The sequence below is a fragment of the Puma concolor genome, chromosome C2, assembly GCF_028749965.1.
Source record: "Puma concolor isolate L17-30 chromosome C2, mPumCon1.1.hap2, whole genome shotgun sequence".
Taxonomy (NCBI): Eukaryota; Metazoa; Chordata; class Mammalia; order Carnivora; family Felidae; genus Puma; species Puma concolor.
This window is the reverse complement of record NC_141675.1, coordinates 151,208,771-151,227,787: the sequence shown is the minus strand read 5'-3', so window position 1 is coordinate 151,227,787 and position 19,017 is coordinate 151,208,771. Positions and strand designations below refer to the sequence as shown.

Here is a 19,017-nt window from a genome sequence, read left to right as displayed (position 1 = left end):
TCCTAGGGAAGGGAGTCACAGGGAGTTGTTGGGCATGGGATCTTCCTGGGGTAAAGCAAAAGTGCAAAACCTGGATTGTGGCAATGGTTGCACAACTCTGTGAATGACTAAAAATCACCGAACTGTGCCCTTAAATGAAGGTTATGATCTGGAAATTACACTTCAATAAAGCTGTCTTTAAGAAAACCCTATACTGTTGGGGCACCTGTAGCTCAGCCGGTCGAGCGTCCGACTCTTGATTTCTGCTCAGGTCACGATCTCATGGTTTATGAGTTCGAACCCCGTGTCTGGCTCTGTGCTGACAGTGTGGAGCTTGCTTGGGATTCTCTCTCTCCCTTCCCCTGCTAATGTGTGTGTGTGTGTGTGTGTGCGCATGTGTGTGTATATGTGCACACGCACGCTCTCTCAAAATAACCTTAAAAAAACTATACTTAAAAAAATGTTTTTAATCTTTATTTTTGACAGAGAGAGACAGAAAGACACAGAGAGAGAGACAGAGTGCAAGTGGGGGAGGAACAGAGAGAGAGAGACACACACACACACACACAGAATCCAAAGCAAGCTCCAGGCTCTGAGCTGTCAGCACAGAGCCCGACACGGGGCTCTAACTCACTAGCTGTGAGCTCATTACCTTGGCCCAAGTCGGACGCTTAACTGACTGAGCCACTCAGGCGCCCGCCCCCCCCAAAGAAACTATACTGTTGATGCGACCTGCTCAACATGCTCCTTCTCCAGTCTTCCTTTCCTCAGAAAGTGGCCCCGCCATTCACAAGACCTCTGACATCATCCTGGATTCTTCCTTCTCTTCACTTGCCACACTCAACCCAAGTCCTGACACTTCTTCTTCCAAAACACCTGTGGCCTCAATTGCTCTCCATCCCCATGGCACCACTGTGCAAGAAGCCACCTTTCCCCTACAAGCTTGCAGGTATTTCCTGACGCTTCTCCTTCACTCTTGCCCCTCTCCAATGCATTTTCACGTAGCACCTCAAGAATCCTCTTAAAACATACTTTACAGTACATCTCCACCATGTTTATTATTTTTTTTAATGTTTATTTTTGAGAGAGACAGAGAGTAAGTGGGGGAGGAGCAGAGAGAGAGATGGGGAGAGAGACACAGAATCGGAAGCAGGCTCCAGGCTCTGAGCCGTCAGCACAGAGCCCTATGCGGGGCCCAAACCCACAAACCGTGAGATCATGACCTGAGCTAAAGTCGGACGCTTGCTTAACCGACTGAGACACCCAGGTGCCCCTACATCCCCACCATGTTTAAACTCTTCCCATTAAGCTTATCATAATCCAAACTTCCTCACCCCTCACCCCATGGCCTACAAGGCTCCATCTATCTCTCTTTGAGGCACTCTGCTTGTTCTAGAGCTAACTCAGCCTATCCCAGAGCCTTTGCACATTCTGTGGCTCTCTGCAAAAATATACTGGACTACGTATATCAACGCACACAGTAAAATTGCCCACTGATCCTTGGGAAGGCTTGTCCCTTTTTCTGAAACACTAGCCATCACACTCCTTAAAAATATTAAAGGATGGTAATGAGAAATGGTACTTTATTTTCCCGAGTAAGGAGTTAGTACACCCAAAGAAACCATAATTGGGTTTTTTCCCCAGGAAATTTACAGGTTTGAAATCCAGCATCTCTGAACCACTGCAAAACGCCATACATAGTCTGTTCACTATATTAAGTGTCTAAGTACAGGGAAAGGAAACATGGAAAAAAACAGGGTTCCCCTTTCATAGTTCAGAACATAACTGAAAGAGGAAATACCTAAACACATAATTTCAATTTAAGGTGGCACACGCAGGGACAGAGGGTGTGCCGACATAACACTGGCACAAGGAAAGGACAGAGGAAGCCCAACTACCAGCAGAGGAGTCCTCAAAGTCCACAGGTTTGGGCGGCTAGTTAGTAGGAAGAGAGCCTCGGTCAGCGATCAGGCTGGTGTTTAGGAGGTGGCGCCATTGCTCTGGCAAAGAAGGGGTTGGCCAGGTAAGAGCAGGTAACTGGAGCAGTTCAATGTCATGGCTGGCTACGTGAAGAAAGTACTATCGGGTGTAACTAAAAGCACAGATGGGAGGTTTGGAAAGAGCATTCAAGCAAACTCCTGTATTTCAAAATATGGGCATTCAATACTATGCTACTACACAAGCCTTCTGGGCTCAGTAAATCCATCATTATGCATGCATTTATCTTATGCAACACACAGAAGCCTAGGAGATGGGTATTATCTTGATGCTGCTCAAGATGAGGATATTGGGAATCAGAAAAACTGCCCAGGGCCCTCAGCAACCAACTGGCAGAGTTAGGGATCCAGTTCAGGTCAGCATAATGGTACATAGCTTTTACTACATTATGCTGCAAGTAAGTGAACGGTTCAGCCCTCAAATAGTTCTTTTGACAATGCTCTTGCAATGTATCCTGAGTACCTTTCCTGTGAGAGGCTCAGCTCAGTAAAACTGATGGAGTCCCACAGACTACTAACAATTAAATACACAAAGGAATAACCATATAAACAAGTACATCTGACCAGAAGTAGCCGCCTTAAAATCGAAAATGTCAGCAAGAAATCTCTCACCTTTTCCATTCCTAATTTCTTAGAAAAACAAGTTCAGGTGAAAAATCAACTGCCCAGATCAGAAGGAAGTGAACTGTAAAGACATGTACATGAAAGAACATGGGAATAAGATGAAACCAGAGTGAAAAATGACAAATAGCCACCCTCTCGCAAGAACATTAGATAATGACCCTTAGTCTACAGCACGGAAACACTCTTCTGCCAATGGTTTAATCAACTCTGGGGCACATTATTTTGAATTCGGTCTTTCAGAGTGGTAATTAAATTGCAGTGGAAAAAATTTAAGACCCTAACGGGAGCGGGCTTTGGGGACGAGGGGCGGGGGGGGGGGGGGGGGGGGGGGGGAAGGCCTCCATCGCCTTACCAAAAAATCCTACAAAGGTTTCTCCAAATATTGAGCAACTGTCCCAGGTTAGGGAAACACCTGCGGCTAACAGTCTCCTTAAGCAGCCCTAGGAGTTGCTAAAGGTCCAACCACGCCGGCCGCAGGCGGCAATCCTGCAAGACTCCAGGGCCAGGATGGGGGGAGAGCGCTCGCACTGCGGCTCGGATCTCTTGTCTTGGGGGCAGTCTAGGAGACTCTGGGGTCCTCCCTCATCAGGAAAGCCCTCAGTTTACAAAGATTTCAGTCCCTAGCCCTCCGCCCGGACCAGGACGGCACAAGCAAACAAAGGCGCGGCTTGCGTCGTCCGCCGGCCGAGGTGAGGGGAAGGCGGGCGGTGACCCACCTGACCTCCACCTGCCCGACGAGAGGCCGGACCGGCCCTGTGTGGACTTGGCCGCACTTCCTTCGCCGCAGAGGGCCGGGGAGACTGGGGTACCCCGCCCTGCCCTCGGGGTGTCCCCGGGGGTCCCGGGCCGGAGCCCACGCCCACGCGCGGCCTCGCCGGGGCCGGCCCCGCACTGCAGCAGCGCCCGCCGCGGGCCCCGGCCGCGCTCTGGGGGCTCCCCTCGCCCCGGGACCGCCCCCACAGCGCCGCTCGAACCCTGCGCGTCCGGGGGGAAGACGCCCACGCCACCTCGCCGCCTCAGGGCCCGCGGGAGGAGACGCCCGGGGCGCCCGGGCTTCGCCCGGCGGCCGAGGGCGCGGGGCCGGCTTACCGGCGGCGGCGGCGGCAGCGTCCCTTGTCGGCGGGCGCGCCCACGTGCGGCGCGGAAGAGCCGGCCGGGCTGTGGCAGGTAGAGCGAGCGGCCCGCTGCGGCTCAGTCGGGAGCCGGGACCGCGGAGGAAGCACCGCGCCCGAGCCGGAGCGGCCGCGGCCCCAGGCGGTGGGGCGGGACCGTGAGGAGGGCCCTCGGCATGGAGGCGTGGTCATGGCGGGCGGGGGCGGAGCCGGGGCGGGCCCTCGGCGCGCGGGGGCGGAGCCGGGGCGGGACCAAGGGCGAGCCCTCGGTGCGGGGTCAGAGGCAGTAGGCGGGCCTTTGATCCGGGGGGCGGGATCAGGAGGCGGTACCTTAGCGTGCGGGGGCGGGTCCTGGGCGAAGACTAGCGAGCTCGGGGCTCCAGCCTCCGGTCTTCCACAGCTTCCAGGCGGTGGGCGTCACTCTGAGTAGCAGAGACTAACTGCCGCCCTCGCAGCGGGTCTGCTCTGGGGAAGGCCTGCTCGGGTGGGCGGGGTGGCTTCGGCTTTCACCTGGGGCTCCCCCGCCACCCCAGAACCTCGGTCAGTGAATCAGCGTACCCCAGGAGGGGCTTTGTAGTTACAGACAAGGAGAACCGCGGGGGCCCAAAAGACTGGGGCTGATGGCACCTGGCTCACCCCATCCTTTCCGTCGGGGCCACACCCAAACCTTTTGCGAGGAGATGAAATGAACCTTTCCATACATGCTGGGGCCTCTGGAGGCTCGGGGACCCTGGTTAAAGCGCCCCCACCCCCAGAGGCCGCACTTTTCAGGCCCTTGGCATCAGAGGTGAGGAAGTTAATTTTTGTAATGAGTTCCTTTACGTGGGCTCTGGCTCAGAAAGGAGAGCATTAATATTTCCGGATAAAGTCTAACTCCTTCCTGTCATCCTTACGAGCCTTCGGACCTGGACAGTTCAGACCCACCCAACCTGGCCCAACGCCTGCAGGGCCAGATGCACCTTAAGGATGGGAGTCAGGCAGAGTTCACCTGAGCATCCTAACTGCACCAGCTGGGGCTCCCAGCCAATCAAACCAGTGGCACCTGTTGAGAGGTAGTAATTTCTGCACAGGCCGCCAATCATTTAACCCTTGACAGTCCCTTAAGGAATTTTCAGATCTAGTCTGGGGCTCCTAAAAGCTAGGCGGTCATGAAAGAGTTCAGAGGTCCATGCACACTTCAAAATTGTACAGAACATTTTGCGTATATGTTTCTGCAAAAGGGTATATAGTTTGTGTCAGATTCCCAAAGGGATCTGCCACCTCTCCCAAATCACCAAGAATATATTTATAGCTTGTGATGCTGAACCCACCCCTGGCCCACCCAGGCTTCTGATTCTGATTCTATCTACATTTGCCATACACCAAGGGCCCCAGATGTCAATTCTCTAACGGTCAATTTTAGGACCTTTTTGTGTCACCTATCTCTAAAGAAATCCAGGTGTGTGGAAAGTTAAATTCGCTTTGACAGTTTGAAGTATCATAAACCCTTAAAAGAACAACTTCATTGATAATCGGGATTGATAGTCAATGTACAAGTATTAAGATTTGAAAGTTTATTCCCCCACAAATTCTGTTTTCGTGGGTCAGGTCATCACTCTTCAAAGTCTACTTAGGTGTATTCATCTGTTTAAGGCATATAAATAGAGCAGGTTCCTCACATAATAATGTTCTAATCAGAGCATTTCAGAGTTCATTTGAATCAGAACCTTAATCCTTACCCCTTCTGATAATAAAGAAGGGGTTATAAATGAGAGGTGACTACATTCTCTGGCTCAGGCTGGCCTACCTAGTAGAGAGATTGGGGAGGTAAACACGTTCAGAGTTTCCATATGCAAATACTGGTAATCCTCTAACCCTGTCTTTGCTATAAACTGGATTCTACTCCATCCCATCTAAAGTCCTGCTTAGTTCTGTATTTGATGTTGTGCCTGCTTTGTGGTTGACTTGCAGTAACAAGTAAACCTTTGTCAGGATCGTCATTATCACCCATTTCATCTCCACACTACATCACCGTTCAGCATCTCGGTCTGTCACAATCCTTGTTGCAGCTCAGTAGGTGAGGGAGAAGCCCAAAGGCCAGGCCTACAGCTGATTCTGTATGCGGGCTTAACACACGTGTCAACTTAGGAAAGTATGTCACAGAGACGTTGATTCAGAGGGGGTTACTGGCTCAATTTGGTACCTAAGAAACACACATAATGGGACAATCCATTTAAAATATGCCACTTTTAAACCATATTTCATTTGCCTACCTTATGGAAAAGTTCATACAAAGGCTATGTTAGGGATCTAATAACCATATGGCTTACAAATCACTTAGATTTGATATATCATCCCCCTTAATTTTTACACCGAGGGAGTTGCCCTGGTCTCTAGACTCCTCATAGTGAAGTTGGATGTGCCAAGCACTTGGCACCAAGAAAAGCCAAGGAACTGGCCTTAGTCCTGGATATGATCCTGGCTCTTGGCTCTTAGCTGTGTGATCTTGGGCAAGTTAGTCAATTTCTCCAAGACTTTTTTCCTTATTTGAATGATAATGACTCATTTAAATGATATTAATACCTATCTCAAAGAACTGCCATGAGAAATACATAAAACAATGTAGGGTAAATATTGAGCATGATGTATGGCCTCGTATGCCATGGTTCTCAACTCATGAATTTTTTTCTTTTTTCCCTTCTGATTCTAAGCCCAATTTTTTTTTTTTCACTACAGCCCACAATGAAATATTTCATGCACATGTATTAGGTTCCTTTTCGTTTCAAGCAATAACATAATTCAAACTAGCTTAAGGAAAGTGACATTTCTTGGGCGCCTGGGTGGCTCAGTCAGTTGAGCATCTGACTCTTGATTTTGACTCAGGTCATGATCCCAGGGTCGTGGGATCGAGCCCCGCTTCAGGCTCTGTGCTAAAGATGGAGCCTGCTTAACGTTCTCTCTGCTTCTCTCCCCCACTCATGCTCTCAATCTCTCTCTAAAATAAAACGAAAGGAATAGCCTGAGGCCAGCTAAGGGATGCCACTCTGGGGAGGTGGGACAGTCTCTCTTGGGGCCATTTTGTAAGTGCGTCCCTCAAGAATTGGTTGCTTCCTTTTCAGGCTATGCTTGGTTCCCTCTGCTTCCTCAACCATATGGTGTGAGGCATGGCCACTCACAGTAACAGCTCGGAGCTTTTCCTGATGCAGTCCAGCTGCTCCTCCTCTTTAGAAGACAGGCTTACAGCTGGAACAGTCAACAGAGGCTAGCAGGGCAAAGTCACTTTGTGGCTGTTGCAGCTGCAAACATGGGAGGAAGCAGCGGGGGAGGGTGCTGGGCAGACCATCCAATAATCGTCCCCTATGACCTTTCCATAAAAAAATGAGACACACCGTTCTGGTCAGCAGTTTACCACCAAGGGTCTTTTAAGCAGGCTACACACTGATCCCAAGATGTCAAGGTGATTGGCTAGAGAGAAAAAAGGGAGAAGAAATAAAAGGAAATGGCCTGTTTACTTGTGCATTTCCTGTCTGTGACCCTATTAGGCAGAACCTAAAAGTGCTCCATGGTCCCAGACCTCTTGCCTGCCATTGGCAGCGTTCTGGAGGCTGGCTGCAGAGGGAGACCAGAGTATGAAAGCTATTGAGGCAACATATTGAAAACCATCAAAATGTTTTTAGAGCCAGACACGAAGGCATTAAAAATGTCCTAGGAGCTACGGTCTGAGATGAATGTAAGAGCAAGCTGGGTTTAGTCAGGCAATATAGAGATGGCTAAAGGAAGTGAGATGTAATCTGGGTGGGATTCAGATGTCCTCCACCCAAAGTGGATGAAGAAGTGAGGTGTGGGTTGTCAGGAGCTACACGACACTTTGCCATGCTGCCGTCGTTACGTTGGGAGAGTCAAGACGAAGAAACAGTTTGCACGCTGTGACAGACCAGACGTAACAGGGTTACCTGAGTAGTCCTGGTCCACCAAATGAGGGAAATCTTGAGTACTCCCATACTGTACTTGTTATCAAATGGAAGCCAGCATCATCTTATTTCTGCAATGCTGTTGTCAGGTGATATGATGTGACCTTTGTGGTCATGATCAGGTGACAACATTGCTGTATCTCACCGTGAACAACCCATCATAAACTTGGTAAATTTGTGGTTTCTTTCCTTTGTCATTTGTCCATCTTGCACCTGTTGCATTTCTGTTGTTTGGCTAGCCATTCCTTCTGAGGTCTTGACGCCCTAGCAAACTTGCCTCACAAGTGTACGTCTCTTTCGTAAGATTCTTTAGTCTCCAAGTCCTTCTTCTACAGGGTATAACCAGAACCAAGGGGGCTGATTACAAAGCCAGTCCCATTTGGAAGCAGTGAACGTGGAGTTGGTTGTCGGAGAGACTACAGAAGGCCCAGGAAGGCTCAAGAATCACCCTGGGCTGTAGCGGAGCAGGAACAGGTCAGGGAGAAGACATCTGCCTCTGCGAGAGCAGAGATGGTCTGCACAAAGTTGCCTGTGCCGGGACAATTTGAAAGAAGGGGCAGGGCAACTTTGCAAACATTCTGGGAACACAGAATGCAAAACCCCAAGTGAAAAACCCAGTATGGAAGAAATCGTATCCCAGTGGAAAAAAAGGACATTCCTCCTGAGTCCTTCCTTCAAGCCATACTGCTTCATAAGAACCCGTTCAAATGTGCCCAAATATAATGAAACAGAATGTGGTACAAAGCAGGATTGCAGAACAATAGAAATGGAGGAGGAATCACATCCTCGAAGAGTCAACAACCTAGAAACAGCATGGGATTGCTGGAACACGGCTGCAGCCCGCTCCGTAGCCCTGAGGGCTCTCCTTCGACCACCACCAGCAGCACCCAGGAACTGGTCAGAAGTGCACATCTTTGCGCCCCAGTTCTGAGCAATGTTTTAACATGCCCTCCAGGTAATTGTGATGCCCTCTGACACTGGAGAACCACTGGACCAGGTTCTTCTCCATCTCAGGTTAGAGTCTGGGCACAATAAAATCTCTCAGCCCGATTCTAGACGAGACCCTCTTTCTCACAGGGAGATTCTAGTCCACAGAAAATGAAGCCGACTACACCGCCAGAATTCACTCATTCACTCCACAAATGTTTATTAAGCATTAAGCACCAAAGCAGACATTCACCAGTTTTGGACGACTTTGTCATGGACTAGCTGGCCATGAGGCTCGGTAGCATCTGGAGGCAGGAGGGCCAAGTAGACAGGGGTCTCAGCTCCCTCCTCCACAGTCCTGGGGCCACAAGGCCCACCCAGGTCCGTTTTTACCCACCCCGGGCAGCAAGCGTTCAGCAGAATCCTGTCCGCTTTTCTCTTCTCATCCAGACGCCGGGCCAAGATCCTTGATAAGACCGTGACCCCCAGCTTGGACACCCCATAAGCCGAGTTGGGCCAGCCTTCCCTCTCGTGCACTTCATTGTTTGCATCCTCCACAAACTTTTTCATGAGGTCCACCAGGTCCCCTTCTGTGAGTGTCTCGCATCGGAACTTCTTCTGTAGATCTGGGCTGCAATTTTCAAGAGCTTTGGAGCCCTCTAAACTGCTGATATTCACCACCCTGCCTGAAACAGAATAGTAAATATATGGAAGCAGGTCACAGATAAACGATTGTTGGGTGACTATACCCAACATGCAATTGATTGATACTGCAGGTTTAATTGCTGGTTAAAAAAAAAAAAAAAAAAAGACTCTAGAAGGGACCCAGGGGGCTTTAACATTATTTTGTGCTCTCCTCCCCCAAAGGAAAGGACGCATTTCCATCAGTAACAGGGGCTAAAGGGCAGTGATTCTCCAGTGGGCAGTTTTATAAAACATCCCACTACACACACACAAACACTCCAGGCGCCTGTGAACTTGGTTTCCCAGAGACAGCACCCTCACCCCAAGGATTAAAGCTGTTTACTGGTTTGCACAATTTCCTAGGGCCCTGGGCACCACCTCTTTGCCTCCAACTGCCAAATATCAGGGTCAAGCAATGCCTTACGATGACCCTGTCTATCCTGAATGATGGGTACTCTCACACATGGAGTGGGTTGATTCTCCATCCCAGTTTTGATTTTCTTCACTTTCTTTAGCCCATCATTAATAATTAAATATAATTAATGAGTTAATATTCACATTAACCATAATTCACGGCTATTAAAAAGACGGTTATGTCTATGAAAAAACATGCAGGCCAGAAACTAGAAGACGGCTGGAAACATTGATTGGAAATCCCAAAACCAGTGTGTGAATTTACACAGTTCACCTAACATCAGAAGACACCACGTTGCGTTACCTGGGTGGCTCAGTCGGTTGAGTGTCCAACTTCAGTTCAGGTCATGATCTCATGGTTCATGAGTTCGAGCCCCACATGGAGCTGTCTGCTGTCAGCACAAAGCCCACTTCGGATCCTCTGTCCCCTTCTCTCACTGCCCCTCCCCCACTCATTCTCACTCTCAAAAATGAATAAACATAAAAAAAAAAAAAAAGACACCACATTTAGGGGGTTCTTTTCTTACATATTATCCCGAATCCACTCTTTCTGTATCCACTAGGATAGCTGGATTTTATTGCATTTTCTGAGTGGCATTCATTCACCATGGGTTGGGGGTGTATGTGTTGTACATTCTACTAGATATCTTTGTGGGCCAACTGCACACAGAGATGGCCTCACTCTGTCTTGAATATGAGCACTCACTTATCCCCAGGTACCTAAGACTCTTCAGTATTTTCTTCCTCTCTTGTAATACATATTTCCTTCCCAACTTTGAACTGTGAAAAATTTGAAGCCTACAGAGAAATTGCAAGAATAGTTCAATACATACCCGTATGCCCTTCACCTAAGCCCCTCAATTATTAACATTTGGCCACATTTGCTTTCTCTTTGTCTTAATTGCAGACAAGTATAAAACTTTGCCCTAAGCACTTTATATACGGTAACAAGGGTATTACCTTACATAACCACAAGAGTGATCACCCTCAAGACATTTATCATGATATAACACTATTATCTGAAGTACAGTCCATATTCAAAGGGTCCAATTATCTCAATAATCTTTCTTCATAGTTTTTGTTTTCATCCAGGCTCCAACGTAGGATCGCGGATTGTATTTAGCAGTCATAGCTCTTTAGTTTTAACCTAGAGTAGTTAACAATGATCTTTTTGAAGACTGTAGGCTATTATTTTGTAGTATTTCTCCCATTTGGACTAGCATGGTTTTCCAATTAGATTCACTTCAATGCTTTGGCCAGGAATACTACTTTGATGAAGTTGTGTTCTTCATTACTTTTAAGCAGCTTTGTTTTTTTTTTTAACGTTTATTTATTTTTGAGACAGAGAGAGACAGAGCAGGAGTGGGGGAGGGTCAGAGAGAGAGGGAGACACAGAATCTGAAGCAGGCTCCAGGCTCTGAGCTGTCAGCACAGAGCCCGACGCGGGGCTCGAACTCACAGACCATGAGATCACGACCTGAGCCAAAGTCGGACGCTTAACCGACTGAGCCACCCAGGCGCCCTTCCCCCCCCCCCCCTTTTTTTTTAAACCAGCATGGGCTTGAACTCACAACCCTGAGATGGAGATCCAAGCAGACATCAAGAGTCAGACACCTAATCAACTGGGCCACCCAGGCACCCTAAACAAATTTGTTCTTAATCGCCTGGTTGCTACAAGGAATTAAATTCAAAAGGGTAAAGGAAGAAAGAAAAATGAAATAGGGGTGCTACTCTTTGCCTTTGGTAGAAATAAACTTTCTAAGAGTCAGAGGTGTCCTCTGATCTCAGGTGACATCTCAGGTGATCATCAGTGAGGCCAAGGGATGACCATCTCAGCAGCCAGCTGGGTGCAATCAGTCCTGAGAAGGGCTGCACCCACACAACCACCACCATTTGCTGAGGTCCAGGTGGGCCCCCTGGTCCTGAAACAACCCCTAGCCATTCTTAGAAAGAGTGGACAAGTAGCTCCCCCTAGTGGGTAAACGTTGGATTAACTTATTTACTCAGAATCTTGAATGAACAAGCAAAAGGTTTGGTAACTTAAAAAAATTTTTTGAGAGAGATACACACCAAGTGCCAGCGGGAGAGGGAGACACAGAATCTGAAACAGGCTCCAGGCTTGGAGCTGTCAGCACAGAGCCTGAAGCAGGGCTGGAACCCACTAACCGTGAGATCATGACCTGAGCTGAAGTCAGACACTTAACCCACTGAGCCACCCAGGGGTCCCAGAGGTAACTTTCTTTTAAAGAGGTATTATAGGGGCACCTGGGTGGCTCTATTCGGTTAAGCGTCCGACTTCGGCCTAGGTCATGATCTCACAGCTCGTAGGTTCAAGCCAGGCTTCAGCCTCTGTACTGACAGCCTGGAGCCTGCTTCAGATTCTGCGTCTCCCTCTCTCTCTGCCCCGCCCCTGCTCACACCCTGTCCATCAAAAACGAACAAACATTAAAAAAAATTTTTTTTTAAATAAGGAGGTATTATAAAGCCAAATCAAATGTGACATTTAAGTCAGTTTTGCATGGGTAGAGATTCCCTACAAATCAAGAGGCAAGGATCCTCGCTTTTTGCCTTCTGGGTAAACGTGAGTTTTACTGAAAATTCACAAGTATTCTCAATGTGTTGTAAACCAGATTCCCAAGTTGGGAATTACTGTTACAGAGAACTGGTTGAAGCCAGTGATTCATCTGCTTCTGGGTTGATGCCCGAGCTCCACCCTCCTCCAAGCTGCCTTTCATCTTTCAAAATGGCTTGGTTTGCAATTGTTTGGTGTTAAGATCCTTCCCTTCACTGGAACTAATTATCCTGATTTGATTGAGGGGTGAAGTCAGGAAACCTGAACACTGTTTCCAGATCTATCACTACCTGACTGCGTTCATGTCTTTGGGTCTCAATTTCCTTCTCTGTAAAATGAAGTCATAGGAATGTCAAGTTTCTTCAATACCTTGTAGTTTTCCAATTCTAGGATTCTAAAACCCATACAGAGAAAAGACTTCTAGACACTTGGTAGACATCACCCTTGCAAATGGAATACTATGCAACTGTAAAAAAAAATAAGAAAGCTTTCTGTCTTGATCTAGAAAGAGTCCCAGAGATAGTGAAAAAAAGCATAGTAGCAAACATTATGCTTAATGTTCCCATTATGTAAAAAAGGGATACACACACACACATACATAACTTAGATTTGCATTTAAAAACTATGCCCTTGGCCCTGAGCACTCAGCAACTCCACGCACCTAGAACCAAGGCTTCCTTCAGCCAGTCCCAGCAACTCTGCCTGAGGGCTTTCTGTGATCTCATCCCACTAGGAAAAGACAAAGGGAATTGCCTGTAGAGGCTGGGGACAGGAATTGGGCAAGTGGGGGAGCATGAGTCTGAGTGCAGCTCTCACCAAACATCTTTTTAGATTTTAAGATTTTTGCACTAGAGATCATCTTTATTCAAAATGTTAAATTAAGAAAAGCACTTTTTTTTCTTTTTTTGGGGAGACAGCAAGCATGAGCTGGGGAGAGGGAGAGGGAGAGGGGGGAGAGAGAGAGAGAGAGAGAGAGAGAGAATCTTAAGCAGGTTCCACACTCAGCACAGAGCCCAATGCGGGGCTCCGACCCCATGACCCTGGGATCAAGACCAAGCTGAAATCAACAGTCAGATGCTCAACCGACTGAGCCACCCAGGCACCCCAAGAAAAGCACATTTCTTATAAGAACCACAGAGTTTTTCTTCCTAAGAATCACAGCTGCCTTCCTGGGAAAGAGAATTGTCAAGGAAGCGAGCCTTCTCTGCCCCCTCCCAGTACAGTTGTAGGATTCTTTGTCAATGAGGGTCTTGTCCACTGGACTCAGTGCTCCATGGTCAGGATTGTCCCTGTTCACAGCGCTTACCACTGTGTCCCCAGCACCCTGAGTTATGGTAGGCCCTCTAGTATTTGTGGAAAAAGTAATAAAAGTTATTGAATACTTGGGAGTGTGGGCAAGATACTTCCTAATAAAGAAATATTTCTTCGGGAGGTTCTTCATTAGCTTGACAAAGTGAAGAAAGGAACACAGGGAAAGTCATAATGATGCTAAAACAGATCCTTCCCTGCCAGGCTCCCAAATGAGCTGGTGTGGCCCCACCACCCTGAGGAGCTGAGAAGGACCCACTGAGGTTGCTCAAAGGCAAGAGGCCTTTGGGGACTTGTAACACCTATTATTCTAGGGTTGAGTTCATATCATGGGACCAAAGAGCACTGCCATGTATCAAACATATCTTTTATTTTATTTTTAAGTAGGCTTCACGCCCAGCTTGGAGCCCAAACTGGGGCTTGAACTCATGACCCTGAGATCAAGACCTGAGCTGAGATCAAGAATCGGGATGCTCAACCAGCTGAGCCACCCAGGCGCCCCATTATACATCTTTTTTTATTTTTATTTTTATTTTTGAGACAGAGAGAGAGAGAGAGAGAGAGAGAGAATGAGAATGAGCAGGGGAGGGGCAGACATATGGCTGGACTTACCATGAGGTTTTATTATTGGCAGTAATTCTATGCAGACATTCCTTGTGGCAAAAAAGTTTGTCTTCAGTGTTATCTCAGCTCGAATGTCAAAGGGTGTTGGATCATCAGCTTCCGAAAAGAGAAGAAAACAAAGTCATGCATTTCCCCTTGAAATGTATATAACAAAGTGAATCTTATCTCTCTCTCAAGTTTATTTAAGCAATCTCTGCACGGAAGGTGGGGCTGGAACTCACAACCCCAAGATCAAGAACCTCATGCTCTACGGACAGAGCTAGCCAGGCGCCCTAGATTTTATCTCTAATTAAAGGAAAAACTAGCTAACTTTATTATTATATTTTTGTAGTTTATTTTTGAGAGAGACAGAGCTTGAGTGGGGGAGGGCAGAGAGAGAGGGAGACAGACTCCGAAGCAGGCTCCAGGCTCCGAGCTGTCAGCACAGAGCTCGACGCGGGGCTGAAGTCACGAACCCCGAGGTCATGACCTGAGCTGAAGGCCCAGCCTCAACCAACTGAGCCACCCAGGCGCCCCTAAAACAAGCTAACTTTAAAACGATTTTGAAGCCACCGGATCCGAGCGTCAAGGGTGTGTGTATCTGAATCACCTGCAGGGCCTGTTAAAACACAGCTTTCTGGGCTCCGCCCCCAGAGTTTGGGATTGAGAAGGTCTCGGGTGGGGCTCCAAAATTTGCATTTTTAACGCGTTCTCGGGTGACGACGCTACAGCTACAGGTCTGGCCCCACTTTGAGAATTCCTGGCTTTCAGGGCTGCCGCTCAATCTTGAAAGGGTATGGGAGGCACCTGGCAATCCTGTTAAAATGCAAATTCTGATTCAGCGGGTGTGGGGTGAGGCCCGAGATCCTGCGATTCCAGCGAGTGCCTGGGGCTGCACGTGCTGTTGGTCCACCGCCCACACTTTTGAGGGGGCAAGGGCTGCCAGCGGACCCGCGTTCCTGCACGCTTGGTCCGGGAAGCGGCGTATTTATCCATCAGTCCTTCAGCCAGTGGCTGAGGGTTGTACCAGCGGGTGTCTGCCACCTCCCACCCGCGCTTCCGGAAAGCCGACCCGCTGAGTTGGAGGTGCGGGTGCACAGCTTCGGTGAGGGTTCAAGCCGGGGGGCTGGTCATTCAAGGCCTCACGGCAGTTTTTACTCCGTTCTGCCTCTTGGGTTTCTCGTCTCCACTAGGTTGTAGGTGAGTCTGGCTTGGTTATTCTTTCTACCTCCACCACATGGCGGCTCAACAACTTTCTCAGTAGATCAATAGAGTAATATCCTTGACCTCTCCCCCCCCCCCCCCCCCCGCCAAAGGTGCTACTTAAAATCACACTTAAAATGTATGTTTGATGACATACAAATTCCCTGGGGGAGGGAACAAGGCTCGCTTCCTTTCTGGCTGAGCCTATCAAAGCTTTCCATTAAACAAAATCTCAAGTCCACTATTGTGCAAGTGCGCGCTGATCGCGTCTCAGCGATCCATTTCCTGTCCCGAGCAGATGCCTCCGGGCTTCTATGAAAGCTCCCTTTCAAGGAAAGCGAAAGCCCAAAGTGAGCTGGAGACCCTTCGCAGGGAAAATGTTTTTTGCTTTACACAGAAAGCTGATGAGCTTAGCAGGGCGTGGCCCCCTCCCAGGAGGCCGGTTTTCTGGCAAACCGCAGCAGCCGACGGCTCCGGGAGGGCCCAGGGCTGCGCCCCGCCAGCTTCACGCTAAGCGAACCGCTCCCGCGACTCCGCGGAAAGCGAGAAGCCGCCGAGGGAGGCCAATGTTGAGCGTATCCCGAGGGGCCGGCGCTGCGCTCCGCGATCACTCCAGCCCACAGGAAGGGGGCGCCCGCGGCTCTCTGCCCCGAACCCTTGGCGCCCCCAGAGACCCACCCCCGACCTACGCTGGAAGGCTATGCCCGCGTTGTTGACCAGCACGTTGAGGCCCCCGTACTCCTTGCGCAGGAAGTCGCGCAGGGCGCGGATGCTCTGCAGGTCGTCGATGTCCAGCAGGTGGAAGCGGGGGCTCAGGCCCTCGGCCTGGAGCTGCTGCACTGCTGCCCGGCCCCGCGCCGCGTCCCGCGCCGTGAGCACCACGTCCCCCGAAAATTGCCGGCACAGGTCGCGCGCGATGGCGAAGCCGATGCCTTTGTTGGCCCCGGTCACCAGCGCCACGCGGCTGCAGGACGACATGGCCGGGGAAGGCACTTGGCGCGTGGAGAGCGGCCCGGGCTGTGAGCCACTAGGGAGCTCGCTGCGGAGGCTCGGACACAGAGAAGCCACAGAGAACTGAGTTCTGGGATCCAGTGCTTTGACTTCTAGAGAACGAGGCCCGGCCCTCGGTCCCTCCCCTGCGAGGAGTGGCCGTCCGTTCCCGAAGGTTTCGTAACGCCCCACTCCGGAGTCCGCCCCTTCCCGGCGCTGCGCCCTTTTGATCCAGCTTCTGAGGCCAGCGGTGGTCTGCGGGGTGGAGCGGTTAGTCGATTTCCCAAAGCCCAAACCGATGGTGATGGGATCTAGAGATTCATTGCAGTTGGACTGAAACTATTCTAGGAAAACCCCAAAAGGAGAAAAACAAGGGCTGAGTAATTTTCTTGGGCGTGCGCCCATCATCCACTGCAAAATGAAAATGTTTGCTTTTTCCTCAAATGCAGCGAAATGATTTAGACACGGTAACTGCCTCTCAGGACATAGGTTCTCCCGTTTCCTTAAACTCAAGGAAAAAAGGTCTTATGAGTAGATTTTCAGGTGTGGGCAGAGTTCATTGCTGTGTGTGATTGCCAGCCGGCCCCCGAGTGAGAGGGAGTGTTTATGAAGCTCTTACTGTGTGCCAAGCCTCTTATTGGAATGTTTTTATTTAATCCTTACATAACTCATTTGGGTGCTAAGTGTCTGCATTTTAGGTCTGTCCAAGGAGGCTATATATATATATATATATATATATATATATTTTTTTTTTTTTTTTTTTCCTCCCAGTGAAAACTGTGCACCTGCAAAGTTCAAACAGAAATGAATCCCCTGGTGTGTCAAGGTCTGCACAGTCAGAACTCCCCCACGCGTCTTCTTTAGTGTAATCTGAGGGTGTTTGATTGGTGACACTTAGATTTATGGAGAGCTGCGACCTCATTATGACTCAGCTTTTCCCAAGCAGAGTTGGCTAAGCTGCTAGTGTCTGTCACCTTGACTCTACCCTTCTCTATCAAATCAACAAACAAGATCAGGAAAGTGGGCTCTTGCTGGGTGGTCCCTTACTGTAGCTCAACCAATATTTTTTTTTCTCTCTAAAAATCATTTGGAATTTTAAAGTTGTGGGATAGCCTTTTCTGAAGATGGCGTGGAAAGGGAAGAAGGAAGCCCCTACCCCTCCCAAAGCAGAAGCCAGAGCAAAGGCTTTGAAAGGCAAGAAAGCAGTGCTGAAAGGCATCCACAGTCTCTCTCTCTCTCTCTCTCTCTCTCTCACACACACACACACACACACACACACACACACACACAAAGATCCTCACATCACCTACATTCTGATCGCCCAAGACACCGTGTCTCCAAAGGCAGCTCAAATATCCTCAAAAGAGTACCCCCAGGAGAAACAAGCTTGACTACTATGCCATCAAGTTCCCCCTGACTACAGAGTCAGCCATGATGAACATAGAGGACACTTGTGTTCATTGTGGATGTTAAGGCCAACAAGCACCAGATCAAACAGGCTGTGAAGAAGCTCTGTGACATTGATGTGGCCGAGGTCAACACTCTGATCAGGCATGATGGAGAAAAGAAGGCATATACGTTCAACTTTGGATGTTGCCAACAAAACTGGGATCTTCTAAACTGAGTCCGGCTGACTAAATCTAAACATGAATTTTTTCACCATAAAAAAAAGATGTAGGGCTATTCAGGTTTTCTATTTCTTTTTGAGTGAGCTTAATTCATGTTTTTCAAAAAATTTGTTTATTTCATCTAAGTTGTTGATTCTGTTGACAAGTTGTTCATCATATGCTCTTTTTAAAATGTTTTATTTATTCATTTTGAGAGAGAGAGCATGAGCAGGTAGGACAGAGATGGAGAGAGAGAGAAAGAATCCCAAGCAGGCTCCTCACTGCCAGCACAGAGCTGGATGCAGGTCTCGAACTCATGAACTGTGAGATGGTGACCTGAGCCAAAATCAAGAGTTGGATGTTTAACTGACTGAGCCACCCAGGCACCCCCAGAATATGCTTTTATTAGTCCTTTTAATATTGGTAGTGATGCCACCTCCCTTATTCCTGATATTGGTAATTTGTGTTTCATATTTTTTTTTCCCTGCTCTGGCTAGAGGTTTATCAATTTTATTGATTTTGTTCCCCCTCAAACAAGCATCTTTTGGTTTTATTGTTATTTTTCCTCTTTTTTTTTCTGATTATATTATATACATATTTTTTTTTTTCCAACGTTTATTTATTTTTGGGACAGAGAGAGACAGAGCATGAACGGGCGAGGGGCAGAGAGAGAGGGAGACACAGAATCGGAAACAGGCTCCAGGCTCTGAGCCATCAGCCCAGAGCCCGACGCGGGGCTCGAACTCACGGACCGCGAGATCGTGACCTGGCTGAAGTCGGACGCTTAACCGACTGCGCCACCCAGGCGCCCCAATATATTATATACATATTTTTAAAAATGTTTATTTTTGAGAGAGAGAGTATAAGTGGGAGAGGGGCAGAGAGAGAGAGAGAGATACACAGAATCAGAAGCAGGATCCAGGCTCTGAGCTGTCAGCACAGAGCCCAACACGGGGCTTGAACCCACGAACCATGAGATCATAACCTGACCCGAAGTCAGATGCTTATCCAACTGAGCCACCCAGGCACCCCTGATTATATTATATT

The 19,017-nt window shown here is 48.7% G+C and overlaps 1 protein-coding gene across 1 annotated transcript; it reads right to left on the bottom strand.

Annotated features, from left to right (window-relative positions):
- Positions 1-7,411: 7,411 nt before the first annotated feature.
- CBR3 (carbonyl reductase 3) lies at positions 7,412-16,491 on the bottom strand. The gene is made up of 3 exons (XM_025913167.2): positions 16,063-16,491; positions 14,180-14,287; positions 7,412-9,275 (listed from the first exon to the last, which is right to left on the bottom strand). Exons 1-3 carry the CDS (start codon positions 16,349-16,351, stop codon positions 8,839-8,841), a joined length of 834 nt encoding a protein of 277 aa, XP_025768952.1. The 5' UTR covers positions 16,352-16,491; the 3' UTR covers positions 7,412-8,838.
- Between the last annotated feature and the right edge of the window lie 2,526 nt (positions 16,492-19,017).

Bases quoted from the DNA above. Each gene is read 5' to 3' on its own strand.
- CBR3 (XM_025913167.2), bottom strand. From the start codon at position 16,351: ATGTCGTCCTGCAGCCGCGTGGCGCTGGTGACCGGGGCCAACAAAGGC. The intron at 14,288-16,062 runs GTAGGTCGGGGG...TCTTTTCGGAAG, and splicing joins CGCGGGCATAGCCTTCCAGC to CTGATGATCCAACACCCTTT. The intron at 9,276-14,179 runs GTAAGTCCAGCC...ATTCTGTTTCAG, and splicing joins GCCAATAATAAAACCTCATG to GCAGGGTGGTGAATATCAGC.